The sequence below is a fragment of the Tasmannia lanceolata genome, unplaced genomic scaffold (genome assembly GCF_043159265.1).
Source record: "Tasmannia lanceolata isolate RefF3 unplaced genomic scaffold, GAP_Taslan_0.1 ptg000018l, whole genome shotgun sequence".
Classification (NCBI taxonomy): Eukaryota; Viridiplantae; Streptophyta; class Magnoliopsida; order Canellales; family Winteraceae; genus Tasmannia; species Tasmannia lanceolata.
This window is the reverse complement of record NW_027518695.1, coordinates 45,887,418-45,912,531: the sequence shown is the minus strand read 5'-3', so window position 1 is coordinate 45,912,531 and position 25,114 is coordinate 45,887,418. Positions and strand designations below refer to the sequence as shown.

General features: G+C 38.5%; 1 protein-coding gene and 1 non-coding gene across 2 annotated transcripts; one reads left to right on the top strand and one right to left on the bottom strand.

The window, feature by feature from the left end:
• Positions 1-513: 513 nt before the first annotated feature.
• TRNAE-UUC (transfer RNA glutamic acid (anticodon UUC)) lies at positions 514-587 on the bottom strand. Its single transcript has one exon. It is a non-coding gene; the product is annotated as a tRNA-Glu (tRNA).
• Positions 588-5,410: 4,823 nt separating this feature from the next.
• Positions 5,411-24,692, top strand: LOC143851321 (small ribosomal subunit protein uS17z-like). The gene is made up of 6 exons (XM_077360707.1): positions 5,411-5,529; positions 7,652-7,692; positions 7,816-7,916; positions 23,904-24,048; positions 24,153-24,242; positions 24,366-24,692. The coding sequence occupies exons 1-6, from the start codon at positions 5,518-5,520 to the stop codon at positions 24,457-24,459; spliced, it is 483 nt and encodes a 160-aa protein (XP_077216822.1). The 5' UTR covers positions 5,411-5,517; the 3' UTR covers positions 24,460-24,692.
• Positions 24,693-25,114: the final 422 nt, after the last annotated feature.

Sequence of the window (25,114 nt, the reverse complement as noted above, 5' to 3'; positions counted from 1 at the left end):
AATTTTCATCGAGACTACCTCGGTTTTTTTATCAGCAAAGATGCTTAGTCGTTTATCTTATGCATGGATCCAATCACCCTTCACGTGGGAGTGGGTCCTTGCACTAAATAATAACCCCCAATTAGAAATGGCTACTGATATTGGCACTGCCCTGTTTTGATAGATGCATCCACTCATCTTGTCTTGTGTTATTTAATGAGCTGCCAAAAGTTATTTTAATTCCCCAAAAGCTCTTGAAAGCCGGTTAAAAAAGAAAGAAGAAGGTGAGTTAGTGCAATTATCAAAACATGGTAGTGCCAACATCAGTCACCGTGGGAAAATGGAAGTAAAAAACGGGAGTGCCAATGTATAAAGGGCAATATGACATATTGTGGCCCATTTTCTTCCCCGGGGCACCCCTTGTAGTGTGGTAAAAATAGTGGTCATATGAATACACTATAAAACTATAAAAGGGGTGGCCATGGTAGTGCCAACATTACTTATGAAAATGTACTGAACTCGGTTTAAAAGAAATTCCATTGCCGGGATTTGAACCCGGGTCGCCTGGGTGAAAGCCAGGTATCCTAACCGGGCTGGACTACAATGGATTGCTGTTTAAAAAAGATCCAAGGCATATTTTATACAAAATTTAAAATAGAAAGGCTTGCACCATATTACAATCATGTTGCTTAGACGATCTAACCATCTAATTGGTCTCATTTAAATTAATTATTATGAAAAAAAAAATGATGAATGGTTAAGATTGTCTAATACGTGTATTGGACAAGGACACCATATAAACCATCTAGATGATCAGAATTAATGTACAGCAACGTGTGTATGATGATGCCCAAATCAACCCATCCCTGTGCTGATTGTGGGTGGCCCAAAATTTCTTTGGCAAAGGAAAAATAGTCTCCAAAAATAGACATCTAGGGCAATCTAGACCATCCATCCAATGGACCCATGTATCAATGGCCCAAATGGTGGAAAGACAAATCAATTGGACAATTCACATGTTCATCCAAGGCACTACTCTTGTCGGCTGTGTATAATGTAGATCCATCAGATTGGTGCTGTGTTTGCCGAATATAGCCATCAGATTAGAGTGAATTTTGCAAATAAGGTCATGCCATCAATTTGTAACCATACCCATGGTCAATTTTTTTGTTTTTTCACTTATAGGAAAACCATAAGTGCGCTTAAATGTGAAAATAGACGAAAATTACCTTCTAAAATGAGTGAAAGAGGAAATATGTGATACTTGACACCCGCATGTGATAGAAAGATCCTGTAAATAATGGGCCTCACCCCATCAAAAGGTCATAGAAATATCAGCATTCTTGACCCACCCTAATTACATCAAAAACCCCATTATTATAATACAAATGTTACATATCGATGGAGGTAAAAATAGGCAGCCAATAGCAGACAGACACGTGGCCGATGTGGACCCAAACACGCTAGGGGCAGAGGAATAATTTTACAGCTCATGTAAAACCCTTAGAAACCCTAAACCTTAAAGCTGATATTCCAGGAAACTCATCCAATTAGTAAAGAGTCCCAAGAGGCAACTTTCCTCAGTGGCTAGGACTCTCATCCAATAAGAAGGACCCTAAGGCTCTAAGCTACGGATTAAAAAAAAACCCATTGCTTTCATTTGGCCTTCTTAGCGCTCAACCCTCGTATCGATTGTCATTGCTGACTGAAGCATCGGAGAGCCTCCCCAGAGTACAAACTCTAGGTGGTTTTCTTCATTCGTGCATGCAAGTTGCTGATCTTTGCATCAATAGCCGACTCAATCTCCATCTTGATTTCAATGGCAAAAGATTGGCGCTGTCCGTGGGAACAATACAAAAAACCTTGAAAGATCTGAGTGTGGCAACTGAAAGAAGCAATCGCAAAATTTCCAATTGAAAGGTGCAACCCTCCCAGAGGCGGCTCCTTAAGTTGTCTGACAACCTCCCGGGCCATTTCTCCTCCACCGTCTAATGGTCCCCTTGTTGCTTCTCAAATCTCTTAGTCGCAAGCTAATGCTACGACGACGAAACAGTTCAACCTTCTCATTCAGCAAGTCATCTTGGTCGATCAATTTCAAAAGTTGAAAAATAAAGAAACAGCCGGACATACTGGAAGGTGGGTCTACCTGGCGAGAAGGTGGACCTACGCAATGAGAAGGCAAACCCTCATGGTGGGAAGAGCTTCCACGTCACTGAATTGTCACCCCCTCCGCCGGAGAGTCCCCAATAGTTGCTGGGACTTCGCATCGAGCTTTGCGGTGTCGGACTGCCTTGGCCAACTTGTTGAGCTAAACTCCAAGACAGCCAAGATGTGGAACAAAATCAAGAAGATAGATCATAGACTCAGAGAGTTCATGATGGAGAGGATTCCGAGGGAGAAATAGCAATTCGCGAGCAAACCTCCCTTCACGAAGTAGATCCTTCTTGCGCCCTTCCTCTGAGGTTTAAGATGCCACAAGCAGCCCAATACTACAGGACGGCATATCTTGTCGATCACTTGGAAACCTTTAAGATGATGTTGCTGCACAGATATCCAGACGAAGTCATGTGCCGTGCTTTTCTAGCCACCCTCACATGGGCTGCACGTGGCTAGTACTTAGGGCTCCGACTGGATCCATAGACTGCTTTGAAGAATTTTGCTGTAAGCTCGTCCATCACTTCCTTAGTAGTAGGCGACATCGGAAGATTGTGACCTCTCTGATGGTCGAAATCGAGCAAAGACAAATCACTCAAGGAGTTCGTTGGCCGCTTCAATGTTGCCTTGCAAATTCCAAACTTAGATCTCTCGACCGCTATAGATGCGCTGCCCACAGGGTCACGTCCTCTAAAGTTAGGCACTCCATTGCCAAAAAGCTGCCTTATTCCCTGGCAGACCTATTATCTCGGGCTAAGAAGTTACATTACTATGGGAAGAGACCATGTCTGCTTTGAACCTAGGGAGTGAGAGTCGCACCGAGAATATGTGCAAGACTCGAGAAAGATGGGAAGACGAGGGCAAGACTAGCCAAACCAGTCTCGCCGGGAGTATAGAACCTACACGCGAAATAGAAGCTTGCCTTAGAGGTTTGAGAACTTTACATCCCTGATGGAGATCTACAACGAATACTTCATGAAGGGGCCTCCCAAGTTGTAAACCAAAAGCAACAAAAGGGATAAGTCCAAATACTGTTGATTTCACCGAGACTACGGGGCACCACACCGATGAGTGTCGATACCTGAAGTGGTTCAAAAAGACCAATAAGTGAGTGCACGTCACATAGAGCCTACAGGCTATTTTATCTTGGAGCGTTGATTCACAGATACCGGTTGCATTGTAAGGGTGAATACGATTCTTAAGGAGAATGACCTCCCTCCTTCTTTCTTCAACCATCAATTTTTTCAAACAAGGGTTTTGTCTTCAAATCGATAAGTGCAATCTACCTCCCTTTTATATCATATTCTAGATTATTTTCCAACAACCCCAAAATCGGATTAGTCATATATTACATACCAGTTCATACATATAATAGCTATATTTTATCTAACAATTTATTGCTATTGTTTTACACTGGAGGGGCTATACCCAAGGTTTTAAATTTTGGTTTCAGGGGTAATTTCAGTCCTCATCGAAACCGAAATTTCAACCAAAATTTCAAAATTTCAGGTGAAATCAATCGAAATTAAAGAAAGTAATATTTTATCCCGTAACAAATTTCAATGAAATCCCTGAAATTTCGGGACAATATTAAACAATAAATAAAATCCAAATTTTTTGGTTATAGTCCTTAAATTTCGACAGAAATTTTCGGGGGAAACAAAATTTCGATTGAAATTTTGTAACATTTCGACTTTACCCCATTTCGGTTTCGTTCTCGACCGAAATTTGAAATTTCGGATTTCAGTCAAAATTTAAAACATTGGCTATACCTAGGAAGGAAAAGGGGTGAATATATAATTTCCCTTGCAATGGCAGGTTTCACATATTTTCTTTGTACGGGGTCTTAAAATAGGGTTTTGTCTTCAAATCAATAAGTGCAATCTCCTCCCTTTTATATTTCGTATTCTAGATTACTTTCCAACAGTCCTAGAATTGGATTAGTCATAAATTACTAGATTACTTTCCAACAGTCCTAAAATTGGATTAGTCATAAATTACGGACGAGTTTATACAGATAATAGCTATATTTTATCCAACAATTTATTACTATTGTTTTACACTAGGGAGGCTGTACCTAGGAAGGAAACGGGGTGAATATATAATTTCCCTTTCAATGGCAGCTTTCACGTATTTTCTTTGCAGGGGGACTTAAAATGCATACTAAATGCAAAGACACACTATTATTTTTGTAAGGGGGCTAAAACACAATTGAAAATTCAAACTTTGTATAAAAATTTACCCGTACAAAACGAAAATAACACCCAAGACGAATGTGAGAGATGCTCATATTCTTAATAATAGGATCATGGCAACGATCCAAAAAGAAGGATATGTGGATCTAACCGAGTAGGATTCGACCGAGTTAGGATTCAATGGATCATTACATGTGAGGATTGATCCAAATTGGGTCTATTGACAACCCTAGTCAACCCATGATATCATATATTCCCAAATTAAGGAAATTTTATTTTGATAAACCCCCTCCAGCCCCTTCAATTACCCAAATTCACACCAATTAGACAGGTCCAATATTTGATTGCATTTTTGAGCCATTGATTGTGGATCGTTGATTACAGGTAGTCCTGATTTGTTCATTTTCAAATACCAAACTTATATTTTAATGATTATTAGGTATCCAAAATAGGGCCTCCCAAGAGGGGTTAAGATCATCCATAGGTGGGCCCACTTATCTAATGGTGGGACTGTGGGAGTGCCGCACTATATTCCAGTGAGATTGCACCTTGGTTAAATGAGATTTTATATGATGTGTGGCAGTATAAACCTGTATTTTTCTAAAAGTACGGTACGGCCCACAACATAGGATGATCCAAACCGCCCATAAGCCCATTTGTTGGGCCACAACGTAAATATGTTGTGCCCTTAAAATTCATTTCCATAGAAGGATCTTAACCCTCGGATCTAAAGAGAAACTGCACATTATGTAAACTTCTATAGATGGGAGACATGAGATCATCCTGTGGAAATGATTTGTTCGGGCACAACCTATTTAAACTGTGGCCAAACATATAGACAGTTTGGATCATCCTATGATGTGCGCCATGCTGTACTTTTGGACGACCTCACGTAATATAAAATATCTCGCGGCGTTGATATTTTCATGATATTTTCACTCCCCTTGCAGTACGAATTCGCCCCTGGTTAACGTGATTTGACGTCAAAAACGTCAAAAAGGTACGAATTCGCCCACTGTTCACGTTATAGTGGGGCGAATACGTACTGCAGAGGGGGTGAATTATCTCCCAATATATCGTTAAGCATTTAGCTCTCACTATATAAAGTAGTATAAACTAGGGTTTCCTCTCATTCTTGTTTGCTTTTGCCTTCCAGCATCTCTCTTCTCTTGAGTTCTTCTTATCGACCATGGCGGAGCAGGTTAGATCTGAAATACCCACTTTTTTATTTTTCAAATCAAGTAGATTTTTAGTTCCTTCTATCTAGATTTTTTGATTTTCTTTCCCCTTTTTTCTTTGTTCTCTGTTTCTTCGTTTTTTACTTTATGTTTCGTTCTGATCTAAAAATCAGTAGAAATGTTGTGGATTTGTGCTAAAATCTGAAACACTGTGTTATTTTGATGAAGGATTTTAGATTTCTGTTCTGCAAAACCCTAGGCTTTGAAACTGGAAACTTGTTTTTTTTTTCTCAGAAAATTTTGTCTACAGTTCTTCTCTTTGATTCCTTACACAGTTATTTCCATATATATATATATATATATATATATGAGGAAACTGTTGGTGAGCTTAACCAAACTTATGGTGAGCTAGCTTGCCCAATCACATGGGGGCCCACTTTGTTAGGATGATCCAAACCATTCATTTGAAAATCCCTTACATAGATGGGGGTTGTACCAAAAATCAGCTCCATAGGATCATCCTAACCCCTCCATTTGTGGAGGACAAAAATAGACAGACACAAATCTGCCCCATTTTTGTCCTCCACAAATGGAGGGGTTAGGATGATCCTATGGAGCTGATTTTTGGTACACCCCCTATCTATGATAAGGCCTTGCAAATGAATGGTTTGGATCACTCCCCAAAATGTGGGACCCATGTGATTGGGCAAGCTAGCTCACCATAAGTTTGGTGAGCTGTTTCCTCTATATATATGAGCTTAAGCTCACCAAACTTATGGTGAGCTAGCTTGCCCAATCACATGGGTCCCACATTTTGGGGAGTGATCCAAACCATTCATTTGCAAGGCCTTATATATATATATATATATAGAGGAAACTGAGCTCACCAAACTTATGGTGAGCTAGCTTGCCCAATCACATGGGTCCCACATTTTGGGGAGTGATCCAAACCATTCATTTGCAAGGCCTTATCATAGATAGGGGGTGTACCAAAAATCAGCTCCATAGGATCATCCTAACCCCCCCATTTGTGGAGGACAAAAATGGGGCAGATTTGTGTCTGTCCATTTTTGTCCTCCACAAATGGAGGGGTTAGGATGATCCTATGGAGCTGATTTTTGGTACACCCCCCATCTATGTAAGGGACTTTCAAATGAATGGTTTTGATCATCCTAACAAAGTGGGCCCCCATGTGATTGGGCAAGCTAGCTCACCAACAGTTTCCTCACATATATATATATATATATATATATGAGGAAAATGATTGTGAGCTTGAAGCTCATATAGCTTATATGAGCTTGAGGGCCCAAACACATGTGAGCCCACATTGTTAGGATGATCCAAAACATTCATTTGAAAGGCCCTTACATAGATAGGGTGTGTACAAAAAATCAGCTCCATAGGATCATCCTAACCCATCCAAAGTGGAGGGCAAAATGGACAGACACCGTTTGCCACAAATCTGCCCATTTTTGCCCTTCGCTTTTGGAGTTGTTAGGATGATCCAATGGAGCTGATTTTTGGTACACACCCTATCTATGATGGGGCCTTGTAAATGAATGGTTTGGATCACCACAAAAAATGTGGGACCCATGTGTTTGGGCCCTCAAGCTCATATAAGCTATATGAGCTTCAAGCTCACAATCATTTTCCTCTCTCTCTCTCTCTCTCTCTCTATATATATATATATATATATATATATATATATATATAGTTTTTATATGCTGTAAGCCCGTATAGTCCAGTATTTTTCAAAAAGTACTGTACGACCCACACGATAGGATGATCCAAACTGTCTATTTGATGGGCCATAACGTAAATAGATTGCGCCCCAAAAATCATTTCCATAGGATGATCTCAATCCTCCAATCTATTAAAGTTTCTATAATATACAACTCCTCTATAGATCGGAGGGCTAGGATCATCTTATGGAAATGATTTTTGGGGCGCAACCCATTTGCATTGTTGCCCATCAAATGAATGGTTTGGATCATCATATGGTGTTGGTTGTACAGTGCTTGCACCATATAAACTCTCTCTCTCTCTCTCTCTATATATATATATATATATATATATATATATATATATATATGATGAAGAAAAAGGAAAAGGAATCGATCTTTTAAATTTTTCCTGTTAATGCAGACGGAGAAGGCGTTCTTGAAGCAACCGAAGGTATTTCTAAGGTAAGGAATGGCCTTTTATTTTCATAGAAGAAATGCCCTTATTTTTAATGTATTTATTCTCAACTTTAGTATTTGTTATACCATTCAAAAAAAAAGTTAGCATTTGTTGTCCTCTTCTCACAGCTCGAAGAAAGGTGGAAAGGGAAAGAGGCCTGGGAAAGGTGGAAACCGATGGTGGAAAAATATTGGATTGGGCTTCAAGCCGCCCAGAGATGCGATTGAAGGTTTGATACTCTTCTGTTCTTTCTATATTGTTAATAAGTTGAGTTAGTTGATGAAAACTTGTTCTTTGTCTATTGATTTTTCTCGTTTTTTTATTATTGGGTGCTTGGCTTTGTTCTGATGAAGTGAGAGGAAGATAATTTTGAAATGATTGATGTGGATTTTCTTTGGAAAGATGTTTTTCAATGGGTTACTTATCATGGTCATTCTTTTCTATTAAATGATAAAAGTCTAGGCTTGGACTATTGCAATGTGTCGTTTAAATATGCAAATGGATCGGTGTTAGCTATCAAAAATAGGGGGCTGAAAGGTTAGGAGGACTGATGATCGTACCAACATCTGCGTTTAAACAAAAGCTGCTAAAAACTGTTTTCTGTCTATTTGAACAATGGTGCGAAGGTTTGATGGAAGTAGTAATATCTATGAGCTTGTTGATAGTTATAATTAAGTGCTTGTAGATAGTTATAATTAAGCTAGTATCTGAGTACTATTGCCATTCTTCGTTGGGATCCTCAGTGTTTCTTGAATATTATTGTTTCATGTGTGTTCTTTTGAGGTTCAAAGAACTTGTACTTGGATTGGGGCCATTCAGTATGATGTAAGATTTTGACTTGTGAGTTGGGTGTGGGTCAATTTTCTCATGAACATGCCAGTTTTGTTGAAATGATGTTTTTGTAAATATCAGTATACATAAGTATGTTTAATTTTGCACTGGTTATAAGTTATAAGAAAATTATTTTTAGAGAAAAAAGCGTTGAAATTATTTTTAGAGAAAAAAGCGTCGACTCTATAGAGTAGATAAGTTATCTACTCCCTCGGCCCCAAATACAGTGGGGCCCACATTTTTTTAGGTGATGTAAACCATTCATTTGACGGGCCCTGACATAGATAGGGTGTGACAAAAAAAATCAGCTCCATAGGATCATCCCAACCCTTCAATTTGTGGAGGTTAAAATGGACTACCTGCACAAATGTGTCCATTTTAACCTCCACAAATCGAAGGGTTAGGATGATCCTATGGAGCTGATTTGTTGGGCACACCCTATCAATGTCAGGGCCTATCAAATGAATGGTTTGGATCATCCAAAAAATGTGGCCGCCCTATATTTTGGGCCGGCGGAGTAGATATGTTATCTAATGTATAGAGTTGAAACTCTTTCCACTTATTTTTAAGCATATGAAAACATTTTTGGATCAATTGTTTTATAAAATTTTGCACTTTTTTTTTCAATAAACAACAATTGTACTTGCTATATAATTCATTATACTTTATATTTAACAAAATTAATATTAAGTTTAGTGATGTATGAATAGATCTAGTCTTCCTCAAATTCAAACTAGCCATGACTCATCAAGCTAACTAAATGAGCTGGACTTGACTAGGCCGCTAAACTTTCATTGCAAGATCCTTCAATCTATTGACTATACGCTACCAGATGAACATCAACACATAGGGTAGAAGGGTTTTCTGTGATTTTATGGTAAGTGAGGAGTTCCTATCTTTCTTTATAGGCTATGCATTCATCGCATACTGTCTATAGCCTCCATGGGGTTGAGTTGGTTGGTTCACAGTTTCCATGAAAATCATTTTGATGCAAGTGTGATCAATATGAGGCCAATAGGTGGGTGTTGAGAAATTCTTTGGGGTGGGGGTTAGCAGTTCTTAATTTTCTATTTACATCAACAGAAAATGTAATTAAATGAACATGATGTATGCTGACTATTTTGACATTCACAAGGATGCTGATTCTCTTAATAAATCACATCCAATTTCTTCAGATTTCGTATGTAGTTTTGTTGTATCTCTTTTTGTTAAGTAGAGATCCTTCACTGAATGAAGAGGAAACATGGAGATCTGGTGAATCAAGGTCAAGTGTTTTGAAACCTTTTTATTTGTAGCCTAAAAAACAGACCACCACTAGTTTGATGGGTGGAAAACAAGAAAATTGAGAACACAAATAACAAAGTACGGACTGGTCTGGAATTAAACTAAAGGTAACAAAACAATAAATGTCTTACCTAGATCATTAAGTTGTAATCTTTTCTGTTTCTATTAACTCGCCAGATTTCCTATGCAGTTACGTAGTATCTCTTTTTTTGTGAAGTAGAGAGATCCTTAATTGAATGAAGAGGAAACATGGAGATCTGGTGCGTCAAGGTCAAGTGTTTTGAACCCCTTTTTATTTGTAGTCTTAAAAATCTGACCACCACTATTTTGATGAGTGGAAAATAGTAAAGTACAGATATCACAAATGACAAAGTAAGGACTGGTTTGGAATTATCTAAAGGGACAAGAACAATAAATGCCTTACCGAAATCATTAAGCTGTAGCCTACTCTTATCTCTATCAAGTTATTAACCATATCGCCATATATTTTTTTGAAGAGAAAAAAACATACATTCACCATATAATTATATAATATTATGCATCACGACGAAGTCTATGATACTTGGATACTTCTAGACGGGCCAACATACCATGTCCAATACGATAAGAAAACAATATTCTTCACCGGTGCTTCATCAATACTTATGTTCGTAAAATTGTTATCACATTTCAAACATATGCCTCTTTTTTCAAATGTACTGTCACGTTTTTTTTTTTACTTCTTTTGTCGTCTTATATTTGCAATTATAACTTTGAGAATGCGAGTCTTAAAATTTATTTTTAAATTTATTATTAAGTTCATCGTCTAAGTTAAATATATGTAAGTTTTACGCTATTTTATTTATAGATGTCTTGTGTCTTATCTCATGGCATGGGATACCCGTGTCCGTGTCGTCCTGCATTTTAGAAATTGCCGAGTAGTATCTCCATTCTTGCTTCTGTATCCGTATACTTGTATCGATTTCATAGGTTTCTACATGTTTGTTTCCTAATTGCCTGATGTACCTTATCATTTTCCAAATCTTATTAGTATTTTCAAGTTGTCTCCTAATGAACTTTTTAACCATAGATTTACCATCTGATAGGATGCTATATGGTGAAGAAGGTACCCTATTATGTTTCATATCTTATCAGTATTTTTATCTAGATCGTTCTGATGGAAAGCCTATTCGAACTTTTTGCCTTAATTTATGTTTTGAAAATCAAAAACAAATTGTAAATCATACTAGAGGTCAAATCATAAATCATAAGATTTATATACATAAATCAAAAATAAGAAACTGTATATAAATTAGAAAAATATAAATAAATTATAAATAAATCAGAGGCAATAATAAAATAAGGAATTATTCATTCTCCGTCTGAATTCATCACCGTCTTTGATTGTGAGATAGATTATCTCTGGGATAAGCTCTAGTTCAAAGCTCTTGTTGTCATGGAAGTATTGATTTTGTTTGTTGACATTGTTTTCTAAGCTGGAAGTATTTATGTTTGTTGTTTGGCATTAAAACAATGCTGAATTTTGTTAAATTATCCCCGTTGCAGCTGCCTCAAGTTCCAGGCGGAAACGAGGGTTTTTTTTTTTTTTTTTGGTATGTGCTTTTTTTTTTTTGTTTTGCATTGATCCGACATTGTAATTAAACTGCATACTCAGCTTTGGTTTTCTACTTTGCTAGTATTTTGGTAGGTGAAACTTGAAAGGACTGGTAAGATATGGGAAGAGGCGAATAGGAAACTGATGTAGGACCGGGAGAGAAATATAGAAGAAAGGGGAGAAAAAGAGAAGAGGAGAAGGAGAAGAATAGACGAAGAATAGGGGAAGAAGAAGAATAGTGGAAGAAGAAGAAGAGAAGAAGAGAAGAAGAATAAGAAGAGACGAAATTAGGGAGAAGTAGAAGAAGAATAGGAGAAGAGGAGAAGAGGGAAGATTAGGAGAAGAGAAGTAGAAGAAGAGAGGGAAGAATAGAAATATGGGGGAGAAGCTCTCAATCAATTCAATTAATCATCAAGTTCACAATAAAGCTGTAAAGAGGCCTATTATAAATAGGCAACTAACAACCTAAAAGATAGAAACCTACTAAAATAAGAATTCTTAAAAATAACATGGAAAATAAAATCCTAGAAACTAATAATATGGAAATAAAAATACTAGAAACTAAATAATGCGGAAATAAATCCTAATATCTGTATCATTCTCCCCCGCTTGAAAAGAACTCGCCCTCGAGTTCTAATCCGCCTGGATCAAATATGTAGACGGCCCACTCAAGTAGCATGAGTTTCAATCCTCCAAACTTTGGAATGCTGGACAACGCTCGTAATGACTGGGAAAGTGGTATGGAACACGAGCGTAGTAATACAGAAGAAATCATCTATACAGAATCATAAAGACGCGAACCTCTCTTGACAATCAAATAAGCTGGGAAGATGGCAACGTACTCATCCTGGATCGGCATGATAGCAGGAGGTAGTATCAAGCTATGACTATCCTCCAAAAGATCAACACGCGCTGGTATTTCATCAGGCTCAATGGAATCAACAACAAAGTCATCTGGAATCGTATCTGGCATAATGATATCATGCGGGCAATCCTCCAGATCAATGTGCGTAACAAGCTCCTCTGTGTCAGCACAAATCGCGACAATCTGCTCAATCGATTCAAAGATAGGGCAATCCTCAACAATATGCTCTAAGTCATTCGTCTCAAGTAATGGCTCATTAGTCAGGTCACTCGGCGCTGACTCAGATGATGCTCGGTCGACTCAGTCAGTGGAGCAGCATCACATGGCTCGGTCACAATATCTGCCTCTACTGTGAAGTGTCAAGATCTCTCTCTAGAGGCTTGGCAATCGGTGCTGGGAAATCTCTGAATCGTCATGCTCGTCGTCGTCAACCTCATCAATCACTGTACTCTCTGGCTCTATATCTGACATCATTGACTCAGTATCTGCCATCATAGACTCAATATTTGACATAATCAAGGACTCAACTATAATGACCTCATCAACAATGCCAGCTGGATCATCATGAGGCTCTGCAGTAGTTGTATCAAATTCCTCCTCATGCATGTAACGCTCTTGATATTTGTTTTCTGCTTCATTTTCGGCTTCTCGTGCATGTCGGCCTGCGGCTTCTTGTTCACGACGAGCAGCTTCTTCTTGTCGAGCAGCTGCTTCATGCATCAATTGTCTTTCATACCGATATGCCTTTATTGCATAAATACCCATAAACTCATCACGAACCTCCTCCCATAGACGGAATAGAGGCCTGCCTCCGTGACGATTGTCCGTGATTCGACGTATCCATAATCTCTTGGCTTGTCGTCGTACAGTTTCTCTGGCTCAGTAGATGGTTGCTCGGTGATCATAGCCGTAGTATTCATGATATGCATCAGAGCATTGGTCCACCACAGACATGCAGTCTCATAATAACTATAGGAAGTGCGGTCTTCGAAATATTGATCGTACTACCCATCAAAATATGGAACATATGATGGAGCCATTGGGATCGACCTCGAAAAATAAAATCAACCGTCTGATCTGTATGTCGGGTCGAATGGAAGACACTGCTTTTCGCGGATCTAAAATCGGACTCTCGGATGGCTCGAATCTGTGATCGGACCAAAACAGATGGACGTCCAAAGTTGGTCGTCGCAGTGCTTGCACTCACTGTTGACTGCTGAAAGTAGGCTGGATATACTCGAAAAGTTGTCACGAACAATTTTCGTGTTGATGACCGACCCAATTGTGAGCGGAAATTGCCCAAGTGAAGAGAGAGAAAATGTGGAGAGGAGAGAGAGAAGAAAGATTTCTAATTTACCACGCCAAAACAGAAAGCTAGTATTAAGGTAAGTTACCATACTCTTATCAGAGTAAGAGTAAGAGGATTTAACAGAAACCTGGCTTTGATACCAATTTGGTGTAGGACCGGGAGAGAAATATAGAAGAAAAGGGGAGAAAAACAGAAGAAGAGGAGAAGGAGAAGAATAAGAGAGAAGAAGAGACGAAATTAGGGAGAAGTGGAAGAAGAAGAGGAGAAGAGAGGGAAGAATAGAAATATGGGGGAGAAGCTCTCAATCAATTCAATTAATCATCAAAGTTCACAATAAAGCTGTAAAGAGGCCTATAAATAGGCAACTAACAACCTAAAAGATAGAAACCTACTAAAATAAGAATTCCTAAAAATAACATGGAAAATAAAATCCTGAAACTAATAACATGGAAATAAAAATACTAGAAACTAAATAATGCGGAAATAAATCATAATATCTACATCAGAAACATAGGCCTTTTTAAAAGTCTTCTACGGCTTTGAGCTTTCGGCTTTGGAAAGATAAAAGTAGATGCGAAATAATTAATAAAAAATAGATGTTATCCCATCTCAAATTAAGCCCATATGAACACTGGTAACTTTTCTCTGTAGTGACTTGCACTGCGATGGCGACCCTGACCGTAGTGGTCATGGTGTTGCTGGAGATGATGCCATTGCAGCGACAAGAGATGGCGATTGTCATACTAGGGGTGATGAGCATGGGTGTTGGCTTCCTGAAAGGGGGGGTTGTTTAGTCGGTTGGCCATGCCAAAAAAGGTAGTAATAGGATTTTTGATGCCGGTGGGATGTGTGTTGACAGAGGTGAAGAGGCCGTGAAGAATGAGGAACAGAGGGAGAATGAGGCAAACTTGGTGGTAGCAAACGTGGGTTGTGTGGATGATATGTTCAGTGAGGGATGCAACAGGATGGGCGGATTCAAATGGAGTCGACGATCGAGATGGATTGCGGCCTACGTATGGTTAGATCGCCCGTCCGCCGGATAACAAAGCTATATGAATTGTGCTCAGTGCTGGAAGTGAGGTTCTTCTCTCAGGCGCCTGTTCTTCTTGTTCTTGTTGACAATGCGATGGAGATTTTCGAAATAAATTTAATGGATCCAATATTTATTCCAGACGAGTCTTGCCTTGGGTAAGTGAAATCCCTCGTCTCGTCACGGTTTTCAGTTGCTCTTATTTTTTGGGTTAAAGTAGCAACATGGGATCAGATATGCCCTGGATAGTTAAACAATTAGGGTCTGTTTGGTTGCATGGCATAGACTCGGAGGGTAGTGGAATAAGTAGTCAACATGGAGGAGACAAGCATTGGATATTCCTGGAACTTACCTCGGAGAATAGTGGTAATTAGTGTTTGGTTGTCAACCTCGCAGAGTATGGTACCAGGTTTAATTACCAATCGAGAAAGAAAGCGTCATTCCCAAGAATTCCAAGCAAAATCCCCCCTTTTTTGTGCTTTTGGGCTTTGATATTATAGGGAGGTGAAGGGTGACACATCATCAGACATGCACTGATTCATGATTAATCTCTTGGGATTTCAATGCTATATTGGCAATCAAAGGAGGAGTTATGCTGATGTGGCACCCAAATGCCAAGAAAAATCCGAAGCCATCCTGGCTTTTGTGCAACCAAACACATGGAATAGCATATTTTTTCAGAATAGATATCATTCAGGACAATATAACCTAAAATCAAAGAGGCCCTTAATTGAAATATAAACTACCATCATTAGTTATTTAATATCATAATATGTATTTTTTTTTCTAATAAACATGTCACAGACTAATCATCCATATTCCATCCAAACCCGTGCAAATTGGATCTTAAAAATAATAAAAGATACAAGTTTAGATCTATTATCAAAGTCCAAGCATTAAATGACAAAATATCAATTGTCACTAACTGGCAAGTCGTTGGTGTCCTCGTTATCATTGTCACCCTTCTTGATGTAAGTAATTCGCAGCAGCACATGTTGTGTGCTTGACTAAGTGCATATACTGGTATGAGTTCCCCAAATCATGTGGAAAAAGGGAGAGAAAGTGTGTAACAATGTTTATATTTATCAGCATATTAATTTTGTAATAGTAAATGTACTTGATGTCACTATATATATATATATATATATATATATATATATATATAGAGAGAGAGAGAGAGAGAGAGAGAGAGAGAGAGAGAGAGAGAGAGAGAGGATAATAAACAAAGAACTTTTACTCTCACTACCTACGTGCTTACAATCTTTGCCAATGAAGGTGACATGTAATCTACATATACTAATCTTTGTGTGAGAAAAAAAGGAGAATGATGAAATTCAACAACCATTCGCCGCAACACTTTTTATCTTTTTTGCCTTGAAAATTGAAAAAAAAACTCCAGAAGAACACGTGCTGCAATTCTAACTTACAATACTTATTTCTTCAAATTCCGCTTTGAGCGGTGAAAAGCATGTTTTTTTGTTTGGAGATATGCAGATTCGTTTCGGGTGATTCTCATGCTACTCTTTCAACCATTTTTGTCCTCTCAGGAGGGAAAATGGGAAGCATTGCCAAATGTGGACAAGTGCATCGGATGATTTGTAGTCCCCACCTATTTATAATATCAACCTTAAGCAAAAGACGACTCCTTCAAGCAGAAGAAGACATCAGTTATCATATATATATATATATATTTTTCTCCGTCATCTTCTTCTTCTTTTATGTTGGTTTGAAATGGATGCAGAATTTGTTCAACTGCTTCAAGCAGAACTTATTCGCACTGGCCCTTCCCCTCTTTCTTTTTTATTTTTTTCTTCTCCTTCTTGTCTACTTCAGGTAGAACTGGTTTGAATTGCTCATTCCCCTTTGTCTTCGTATTTTTTTCTTTTTCTAATCGTTTTCTTTTTTTTCTTCTCTGTTCAAGTAGAACTGGTTCAAGCTGGTTTGGATCGTTCGAACTTATCTACTTTCTCTTTCTTCCTTCTCAAGAGACTTTTTTCTACTGATAAAGGGATGATAAAACCTCTCACGAGAGGTTTTCCTGGGCTTCTAATGCAAGGGAGAAAGGGGTCTTTTGACAAATTACTATTTTATTTTATTTAAAATTTAATTAGGATAGATCGCATAAATTGTACGATTTGTGATGGAGTCTTATTTAGCTGAAAATCATAATATTCTTATAAATTTTGATTCAAATATGGGAAACAAATCAAATCCCATTAGATTTGGTTTGAATTGTAAAATTATAAATCATAAGATTTTCAAAACAATGATGATAATCATAGTGGAAGCTTAATCATATTCACAAAACAGTAAAATTTGAGCCACTGCTCTTCGCTTATCTTTCGTTAGACTTTTCCAAAACACGGCTTCAAAAGGACTGCTAAGGCTAGCGTGCAACGGCTAGCTCGATTGACTGATGACCGAGTTTACTAGATCTAAAATAGAAGTCCTTATCTTGAGAGAACGAACTCTTTTATTCATTACTTTAGGACAATTGACAAAGTCAAGTTTCGCCAAAGAAACATATTTCCAGTCTCATTTAATCGAAAATCATAATATTCATACAAATTTTGATTCAATTATGGGAAACAAATCGAAATCCATTAGATTTCGTTGAATTGTAAAATTTGAATCGTAATTCGTAAGATTTCCAAAACAATGATAATCATAGTGGAAGCATAATCATATTCACATAACCTAATTATGATTTCTTGCTTGCAACATCTGCACAGTTTGGGTATGGGTTTTAACTTGCATTGGATCATGGTTTCATTTGCTTTTTCCTTCATTCTAATTTTTGCTATTTACCAATAATTGTGGTTTAGTGATCAATTACTTTGACTATTTAAATTAGCAGTTTTTATGATTTACCCATGTCCAATTACTTTGACTATTTAAATTGGCATTTTGTATTAGTTACCCATGTCCTCCCCTGGTAACATAGTGGTTCAAAGATTTATATGACCTGAATTTAGCTTTTTCCTAGAAGTGTTAACTTGCATTGGATCATGGTTTCATTCTCTTTTTCCTTCATTCTAAGGTTTGGTATTTACCAATAATTGTGGATTAGTGTTCAATTACTTTGACTATTTAAATTAGCATTTAGTATGATTTACCCATGTCCAATTACTTTGACTACTTAAATTGGCATTTTGTATGAGTTACCCTCGTCATCTCCTGGTAACATAGTGGTTCAGAGATTGATAAGACCTGAATTTAGCTTTTTCTTAGAAGTGTTGGTGTCTTTAATCCATGCCTTCCAAGATCAAAGCATAATTCTTCCAACATCAGTAAAGAAGCAGCTCTACCTCATAGATAATTTTGGTATCACTGGATTGCTCTCTTTCCCAAGTTCTCCTGTCCATAGAGAAGTTCGGGTTTTCCTCCATTATCTAAATAAGAACAATAAAGGGCAAAAGTACAGTTGGGTAGCATCCCCTCCATAATCCAAAACTTCATATCCTGGGCCACAATGTGAATTGGCCCTAAACCCTTCTGCCCTAAACTCTTCTATTTGTAGAGGTTTTAAATTTCGTCCAAAATCCGAAATTTCGGATTTCGGTCAAGACCGAAACCTAAACGTTCCAAAACCAAAATTGGTGAAACGTACCAAATTTCGGTCGGAAATTTCGTCAATTTTGGCGAAATTTGAAAATAATAATAATTTTTTATTCCCTTCCCGGCTGCAGCAATTTTGGTAATTTCGGCCCAAAAAAGAGACATTTCAGGTGTCTTTACCGAATTTCGGCTGAAATTTCGGTTTCGGCTAGGTCTTACATTACCCCCGAAACTGAAATTTAAAACCTTGATTTTGTAGAGGCTTTCCCTGTTGTATGTAGGCTCTTGCATTCTTATTTAACTGTCCATTTCAAGTTTCATAAATTGAAGGGCAGGTAACTTAGGATCTTTTGGATGGAGAAGATATCAATGCATGTTACTTCTAAAAAAAGAAGAAGATATCAATGCATGTCCCATGTGCTTTGGGGCCAAGCAGATGGATTTCTGCACCTTCTCCTTTAATGCAGATTGCCACAACTGCTCCTCGTTTGACTTTTCAAAGTCAAAAGTCCCATGTCAATGGGTCTCAAATTGAATGCAAAGACAATATAATCCATCTCCCCTGACTCCAAAATACATACCATGTAAAAGCCTTTAAAAGCCTACTTTCGCACAGCTCGCAGTGGATCTGAGCACCTTCCCGGTGTGCTCGGATTTGGCGCTCCATCCCCCCCTCGTATTATGGCTTTTGCTTGAACAGTCTCCCACTGATGCATCAATACCTGTGATAGCCTCAAATGACGCTCTTTCCGAATGGCTAGCTGGTAGTGTATTCCGTGCCGAGAAGCTGAGGTGACCCTTGATCACTTACCTCTGTTTTGATCACCTACTTCGCCTCAAACGGCGCTCCTTTCGAATGGCTAGCTGGTGTATTCTCTGTCGAGAAACAGCGGAGACCCTTGCTTTGCCCCTATTCATATGTGGTATGGATGTACATTATCCGATTCTTTGGTATATCCACGATCCTTACGAACCGTGTAACCGAAGTCCTTTTAAATGCCGGGAGGGGGATGGGCGGGGGGGGGGGGGGGGGGGGGGTGCTTTTCATCGGTGTGCCGGCAATTCGATGTGGAGGTCATACTCGTAAACCTTGTTGTATTGTTAAATACCAAAGCGAGGATGTGGCATCATATCGCAATGGATAATAAGCTCACCATAATCTCGTGATATAAGCCTAAAATGAACATTCCCTACTCAACAAATGAGATTTTACGCCATTGGTCAACTGTTGTATCGGAAAAAAATAATAATCGTTCTTCCATCTCTCCCAAATTGGAGGCACCACCGGTGGAGTGGTTCAAGTTAAACTTTGACGGTAGCTCTTTGGGTAACCTGGGACTTGCCGGCATTGGTGGGATCAATGATATGTTAAAATCGTACGATTTATGATTTTAATTGTATGATTCAAATCGAATCGTTGATTGAACGATTCAAATCGGAAGAAGAATCATTTTTTGTAAAAATTATACGATTCAAGTACGATTCTACTTTGAATCGTGCGATTTTTATTGTTCGATTTTTACGATTCTGTCTGTTTTAGATTTTATAAACTGATTGTGATTTTGAAATGAAAATCATTTCAATATGCTTTGTTTATTACTGGCATTTTTTTGAATGATGATTATTATAGAATTGAGTATGTGCTTTGTTTACTATTATGATTATGATGAATATAGTTTGTGCTTTGTTTAGTGATTTATTGTACGATGAATATGGTTTGTGGTTCGGATTACTAATCATAGAATTATTATATTTAACTTAAAAGTTTTGAATAAAAAACAAAGATAATTACTCACTTTATTCTTATTTTTAATATTTTATTTATTTATAATATTTTTTCTCATTTTTATATGTAAATCTGAATTAATCCTCCGATTTATAATCCAATTTACGATTCGAACTCTGTTACGATTTACGATTCGATTCCGATTTTCAGAGCCTTTGGTGGGATCCATTCGCAATGAGATGGGGGTTGTGTTCATGTCCTACTCCGGTCCCATTGGTATTTGTGACGCTAATGAAGTTGAGGTAAGGGCGTTACTATTTGGACTAAAATGATATGCCACAAACAATCTGGGATCTCTTATCGTAGAAGGGGATTCAACCAACGCCATTGCATGGGCTTCTAACCAAAGTCCCGGACCGTGGTGGCTTTCCTTCACACTGGATGCGATACGTGATCTGATCCGTATCTTTTGCCCCAAATTAGCGCATCGATGGAGATTCGCCAACTCCAGGACGGATGCTTTGGCAAAAGACGGTGCTCTCCTGCCGGATACTATTGTAACCCTTGGTGATCACGGGGGTGGAGGGGGGGGCATGATTAGTTCGGAACTCATACTATTTCCGTGAACCTTTTTAGGGTTTCCGATAATATGTTATTTGCGGCGGGGACATCTTTTCCCCGGTTTTTGTAAATTTTTTGAAAAATAATCATAGTTTCGCGCAAAAGCAAAGTTCCCACATTAGAAAAGCCTCTGGATGTGGATGGGCTTATAAAGGACTTGGGCAGTGTTCTAAAAAGCGCTGGGCGGCTGACTGACCTCCCAGCGCCCAGGCGTTTTTCATTTTTTTTAGATATTAATATATTTTCATAATATCTTACATTTTTTTATATAAAATATAAATACTTGAATATATAACAATCCAAACCATTTTATGCATAAGCACTAAACATTAAATAATAACAAAAAGTCAAAAACATAATAAGAAATTAAGCATAAAGTACTTAATAATTTAAGTATTTAACAATACAACACAAATCCATTGCAAAAAAAAGATTAAAATCCAAGCACTTCTTCAATCTTCACCAATCATTGTCCTCTCCCTCCAAGACCAAGACTCTATCTTCATCTGAGTCTTCAAACCCGCCCCGCCCAGGCTCACTCTCAGCGCCTAGGCGCCGCTCATCGCCTGGGCTGCCGCCTAATAACGCCCACGCGGTGAGACTGCTTTTTTAAACGCCCAGGGCCTGGGCGGGGCGTTTTTTCTGCGCCCAGCGCCTAGGCGGCCTGGGCAGCTGCCTTTTAGAACAGAGGACTTGGGCACCCTCCCCCTCTTAAATGCTAGCTTTTGAGGGTGAGTTCTACCTGGCTCCCAAACAGTGGTATAGGAGACGGGGTGTGGTAACTCTTGTGTCCTCGAGGATGGAAAAAGTCCTTCAGGGAAGATCTTGGTAACCCCGGCGTACCCTCAAAGATAGAGAAAAATCCTTCGGGGAAGATCTCTATTTCCCACGTTGCTGCCACATGTAGGGGGAGATTGTCCATGTTGCTTTCCCGTGGAGGGGTAAATTTTTTGAAGTTCTGCGTAAAAGCAAAGATCCCACATCGGGAAAGCGTATGTATGTGGATGGGCTTATAAGGACTTGGGCACCCTCTCCTTAAAGGCTAGCTTCCCAACAATCATCTTCCTTCATATTCCTCAAAATATAAATATGATGAAGTCATCTCATCTGTTTCTTCAAAATTCATTTCCAGCTGCTCCTCCTCTTTGTCTAATAGCCGGGACCACCTTTATGCAGCTTATCCCCAGGCCTCTATGGAGACACCCCAACCCTTCATGCTCAAGCATTCTCACTAATTTCTAGGCTTTTCTTTTCACACTTGATTTCTTCGCTAGGGTTCTCTACTCGCAATTTCCTTACTGGCTTGATTTAGGGTTTACCTGCTCTGCTTCTCAGTGCATATATGGTATTTTCATCTTGGTTTCTGTTCTGACTTCTGCTCTTTTTTCCCTTTCAAATGTCAAAAAGAGGGAAAATCAAGTGGAAGTTCGATCCTAATGACCAAGATCAGGAAATGTTAGATTTTCTAGAGCAGCAGTGACAAGGAAGAGGCAAACGAAAATCTGAGCTTGGAGATTGTGGAGAAAGCGAGAGAATGGGTTCCTTAAGAGGAAGAGGGAGGATGATTTGAAAGAATTCTTACGGAAAATCATCGAGCGGCTGTGGCTGTCAATCCCTATTCGTCGTTTTCGGGCGAAAACGCTGAGAGGTTAAGTGTCATGCTCGATAGTTCTTTCCATCTCAAAAGGAAAGCAACATCCAAGGTTTTAAGACAGAATGCGTTTCTACAATTTATGAGCACTTTATTTTCCAAGTGGAAATGGCCTTCCACTTAGAATTGTCTTTCCTTGTGGAACCAAACAATGGAAAGTGACGAAAAGTTGGAAAATATTTTCCTTTCCACTGCTTTCCACCACTTTCTTGAAACACAAACAGGCCCATAACATCACAGATGGAATAATGCACCAAAATACCCTTCTAAAGTAGTCTGCTAGATCATTTTAACGAAATATGATGCAGCAAATTTTTTAAAAGAAATTCTGCAATTCTATGAAGAGTGACAATTACTGCTTTAAACGTTGTTTTGTTTTTCTAACATTCCACTCTATTTTCGTCTTTACCTTTCTTACTGCCTTTAGCATTTTTTATTTCTCTTGTTGGTTAATAGTTGTGTAAAGCTAACTGATGTGTAATTTTTAGTTTAGAATGAAGCATTACCTCTTATCTTTCTTACTGCCTTTAGCATTGTTTATTTCTCTTGTTGGTTAACAGTTGTGTAAAGCTAACTGATGTGTAATTTTTAGTTTAGAATGAAGCATTACCTTGACCACTTTGTTTTTTGCCGGAATGCTACTGTAACATTTTATTCATTTATATGCATCACAAACATAGTTTTGATTGCCTTCCCCCCCAGAAAGAAGTAAAAAAAAAAAAAAAAAATCCCATCTTTCCCGTTCTTCGAATTTATCTCAGGATTCTGTTTGCTGCTAAAAAAAATGTTCTCGTTGGCTCCTGGATCAATAATTAATTAGGGCTAACAGGGGCTCCCCTCTCACACCCTAGTAACACTTTCTCATGTAAGTTTTTGTTCGCTTGCTGCTTGCTGCTTACTGCTTGCTGCTTACTGCTTACTGCTGTCGCCACACCAGCAACAACGATACTCTAAGTGAGTCCCTCCTTACAACCGGGTGAAAGACTGGCACACAGAAAGCCGCCCCACCCGGTTGCTTCAAACTAGTTTAGACTTTGAGGAGAAGTTTGGCATCCATCTATTCGCTAAAGCCTCACTTTCATAATAGCGGGATTTGGATTATAACCCCTTCTTTTTTCTAGTAAGGCACCCCTATTAGCCCTTATTAGATTAGTATGTCGCGCACATCTGTGTTTTGAAGCTGGCTTCTTTGAAGTTTTTTTTTCATACCATGACTCTCTCTCTCTCTCTCTCTCTCTCTCCATATATTTCTATAGGGAATTGCTAGCGTCCATTGCAAAAGGCTTTTCACGGCTGGTCTGTCGCATTTCAGACCAGCCACCTCGTGAATGAAGACAAAAGCTGTTGTCTCCATTCACAAGGTGGCTGGTCCGAAGTGCGACAGGCCAGCTGCGACAAGTCTTCTGCGATGGACCTTAGCAAATCCCATTTCTATATTCTTTGGATCAATATTGAAAAGAAGCATTGGCAAGACCAAAAAAAGCATTGACAAGACCTAAGAAGCAATCTTTGGTGTTCCTTTAAGTTGCTTACTGAAATGTAAGTGGCAGCTAGACTTAATTAAAACCCAACCTTTTTATATTATATCCTATTTTTTTAGAAAAAATCTCAAGGCTACATTGGTTTCAAATGTCCTATGGTAGTTGACCTTTATACTAAGAATAACGGGCATGGAATTGTTTATATGAAGCATATCATCAACACATGCAGCCATGTGTTGTAATAGGATGATTCTCTTTGTTTGCAGGGACATACATTGATAAGAAATGCCCCTTTACTAGCAACGTTTCCATCAGGGGACGTATTCTCTCAGGCACCTGTCACAGTGCCAAAATGATGAGAACCATTATTGTTCGATGCAACTACCTTCACTATGTGAAGAAATACCAGAGGCAAGCCAAATACAAACTCCATCTCCACCTTATAACTCCACCTCATATATTCAATGCTTGTTTTTAAGATGGGTGAAATAAAATTCTCGTATTTTGATTTTCAGATATGAGAAGAGGCATTCAAACATTCCCGCACACGTATCCCCGTGCTTCCGTGTGAAAGAAGGGGATCACGTCACCATCGGGCAGTGCAGGTAAATTTTGACTTATGGCTCCTCCATTCCTTGGACATTTTTTTTAACAAAGGTTGATATGCCCCGTACTTTAGGCATGCATATAAAGCGAATTGAAAGCCGTCATGTGTTTAATCCTTTCAGGCCTTTGGCAAAGACGGTGCGGTTCAATGTGTTGAAAGTCATTCCAGCTGGTTCCTCTGGCGGTGGTGGGAAGAAGGCATTTGTAGTGATGTAAGGTCAGTTTCTAGATATCCAAATACAGCTAAGATTAGATTGCTGTTTATTTTTTTATGTTGGCTTCGCGTTTTTAGGCAGTTCATGGATTTTTTTTATCATTTGATGGCTTAAGGGACAGCTCTGAGCTATTCTGCAATATGTGTTTAGTTTATTTCAAGTTGTAGTGCAAATGCTGGAAAGTTTTGTCATCTGGTGGACAGCTTTTGTATGACCTATTTCTTTTTTGCTTTCTATTGTGTTCAGAAATTCCTGACTAAATTTTTTTTTAACTCAAGCTAGAGTGTGTGAGACGGTGTCTTAACTGGGATCTTCCCAAATTGTAGCTCTATCCAATCTCCTTGAGCGTGGATTGGGATTGGAGGGATGACCCCAAGTGGATGATTGGGATTTACAGGTCACTAATTTTTAATGGTTAGAATGTACCACTAGTTACTTGCACGTATTAGCTTTCCAATTTGTTAAAAGTCGAAATGTGTTTCGTAGTCGCAGCCCTGTTTCGATTTAAAGAAAAACATTTTATAACGGGTAATTTTTTCTCTCAAGAATTTGTTTTCTTTTCACAAATTAGAGGAAAATGATCTGATTGTGATTAATTTAGAGGGATATTATCAAAAGTTGTGAAGGGCTATGTAACCTTTGAATAGGATTGATTC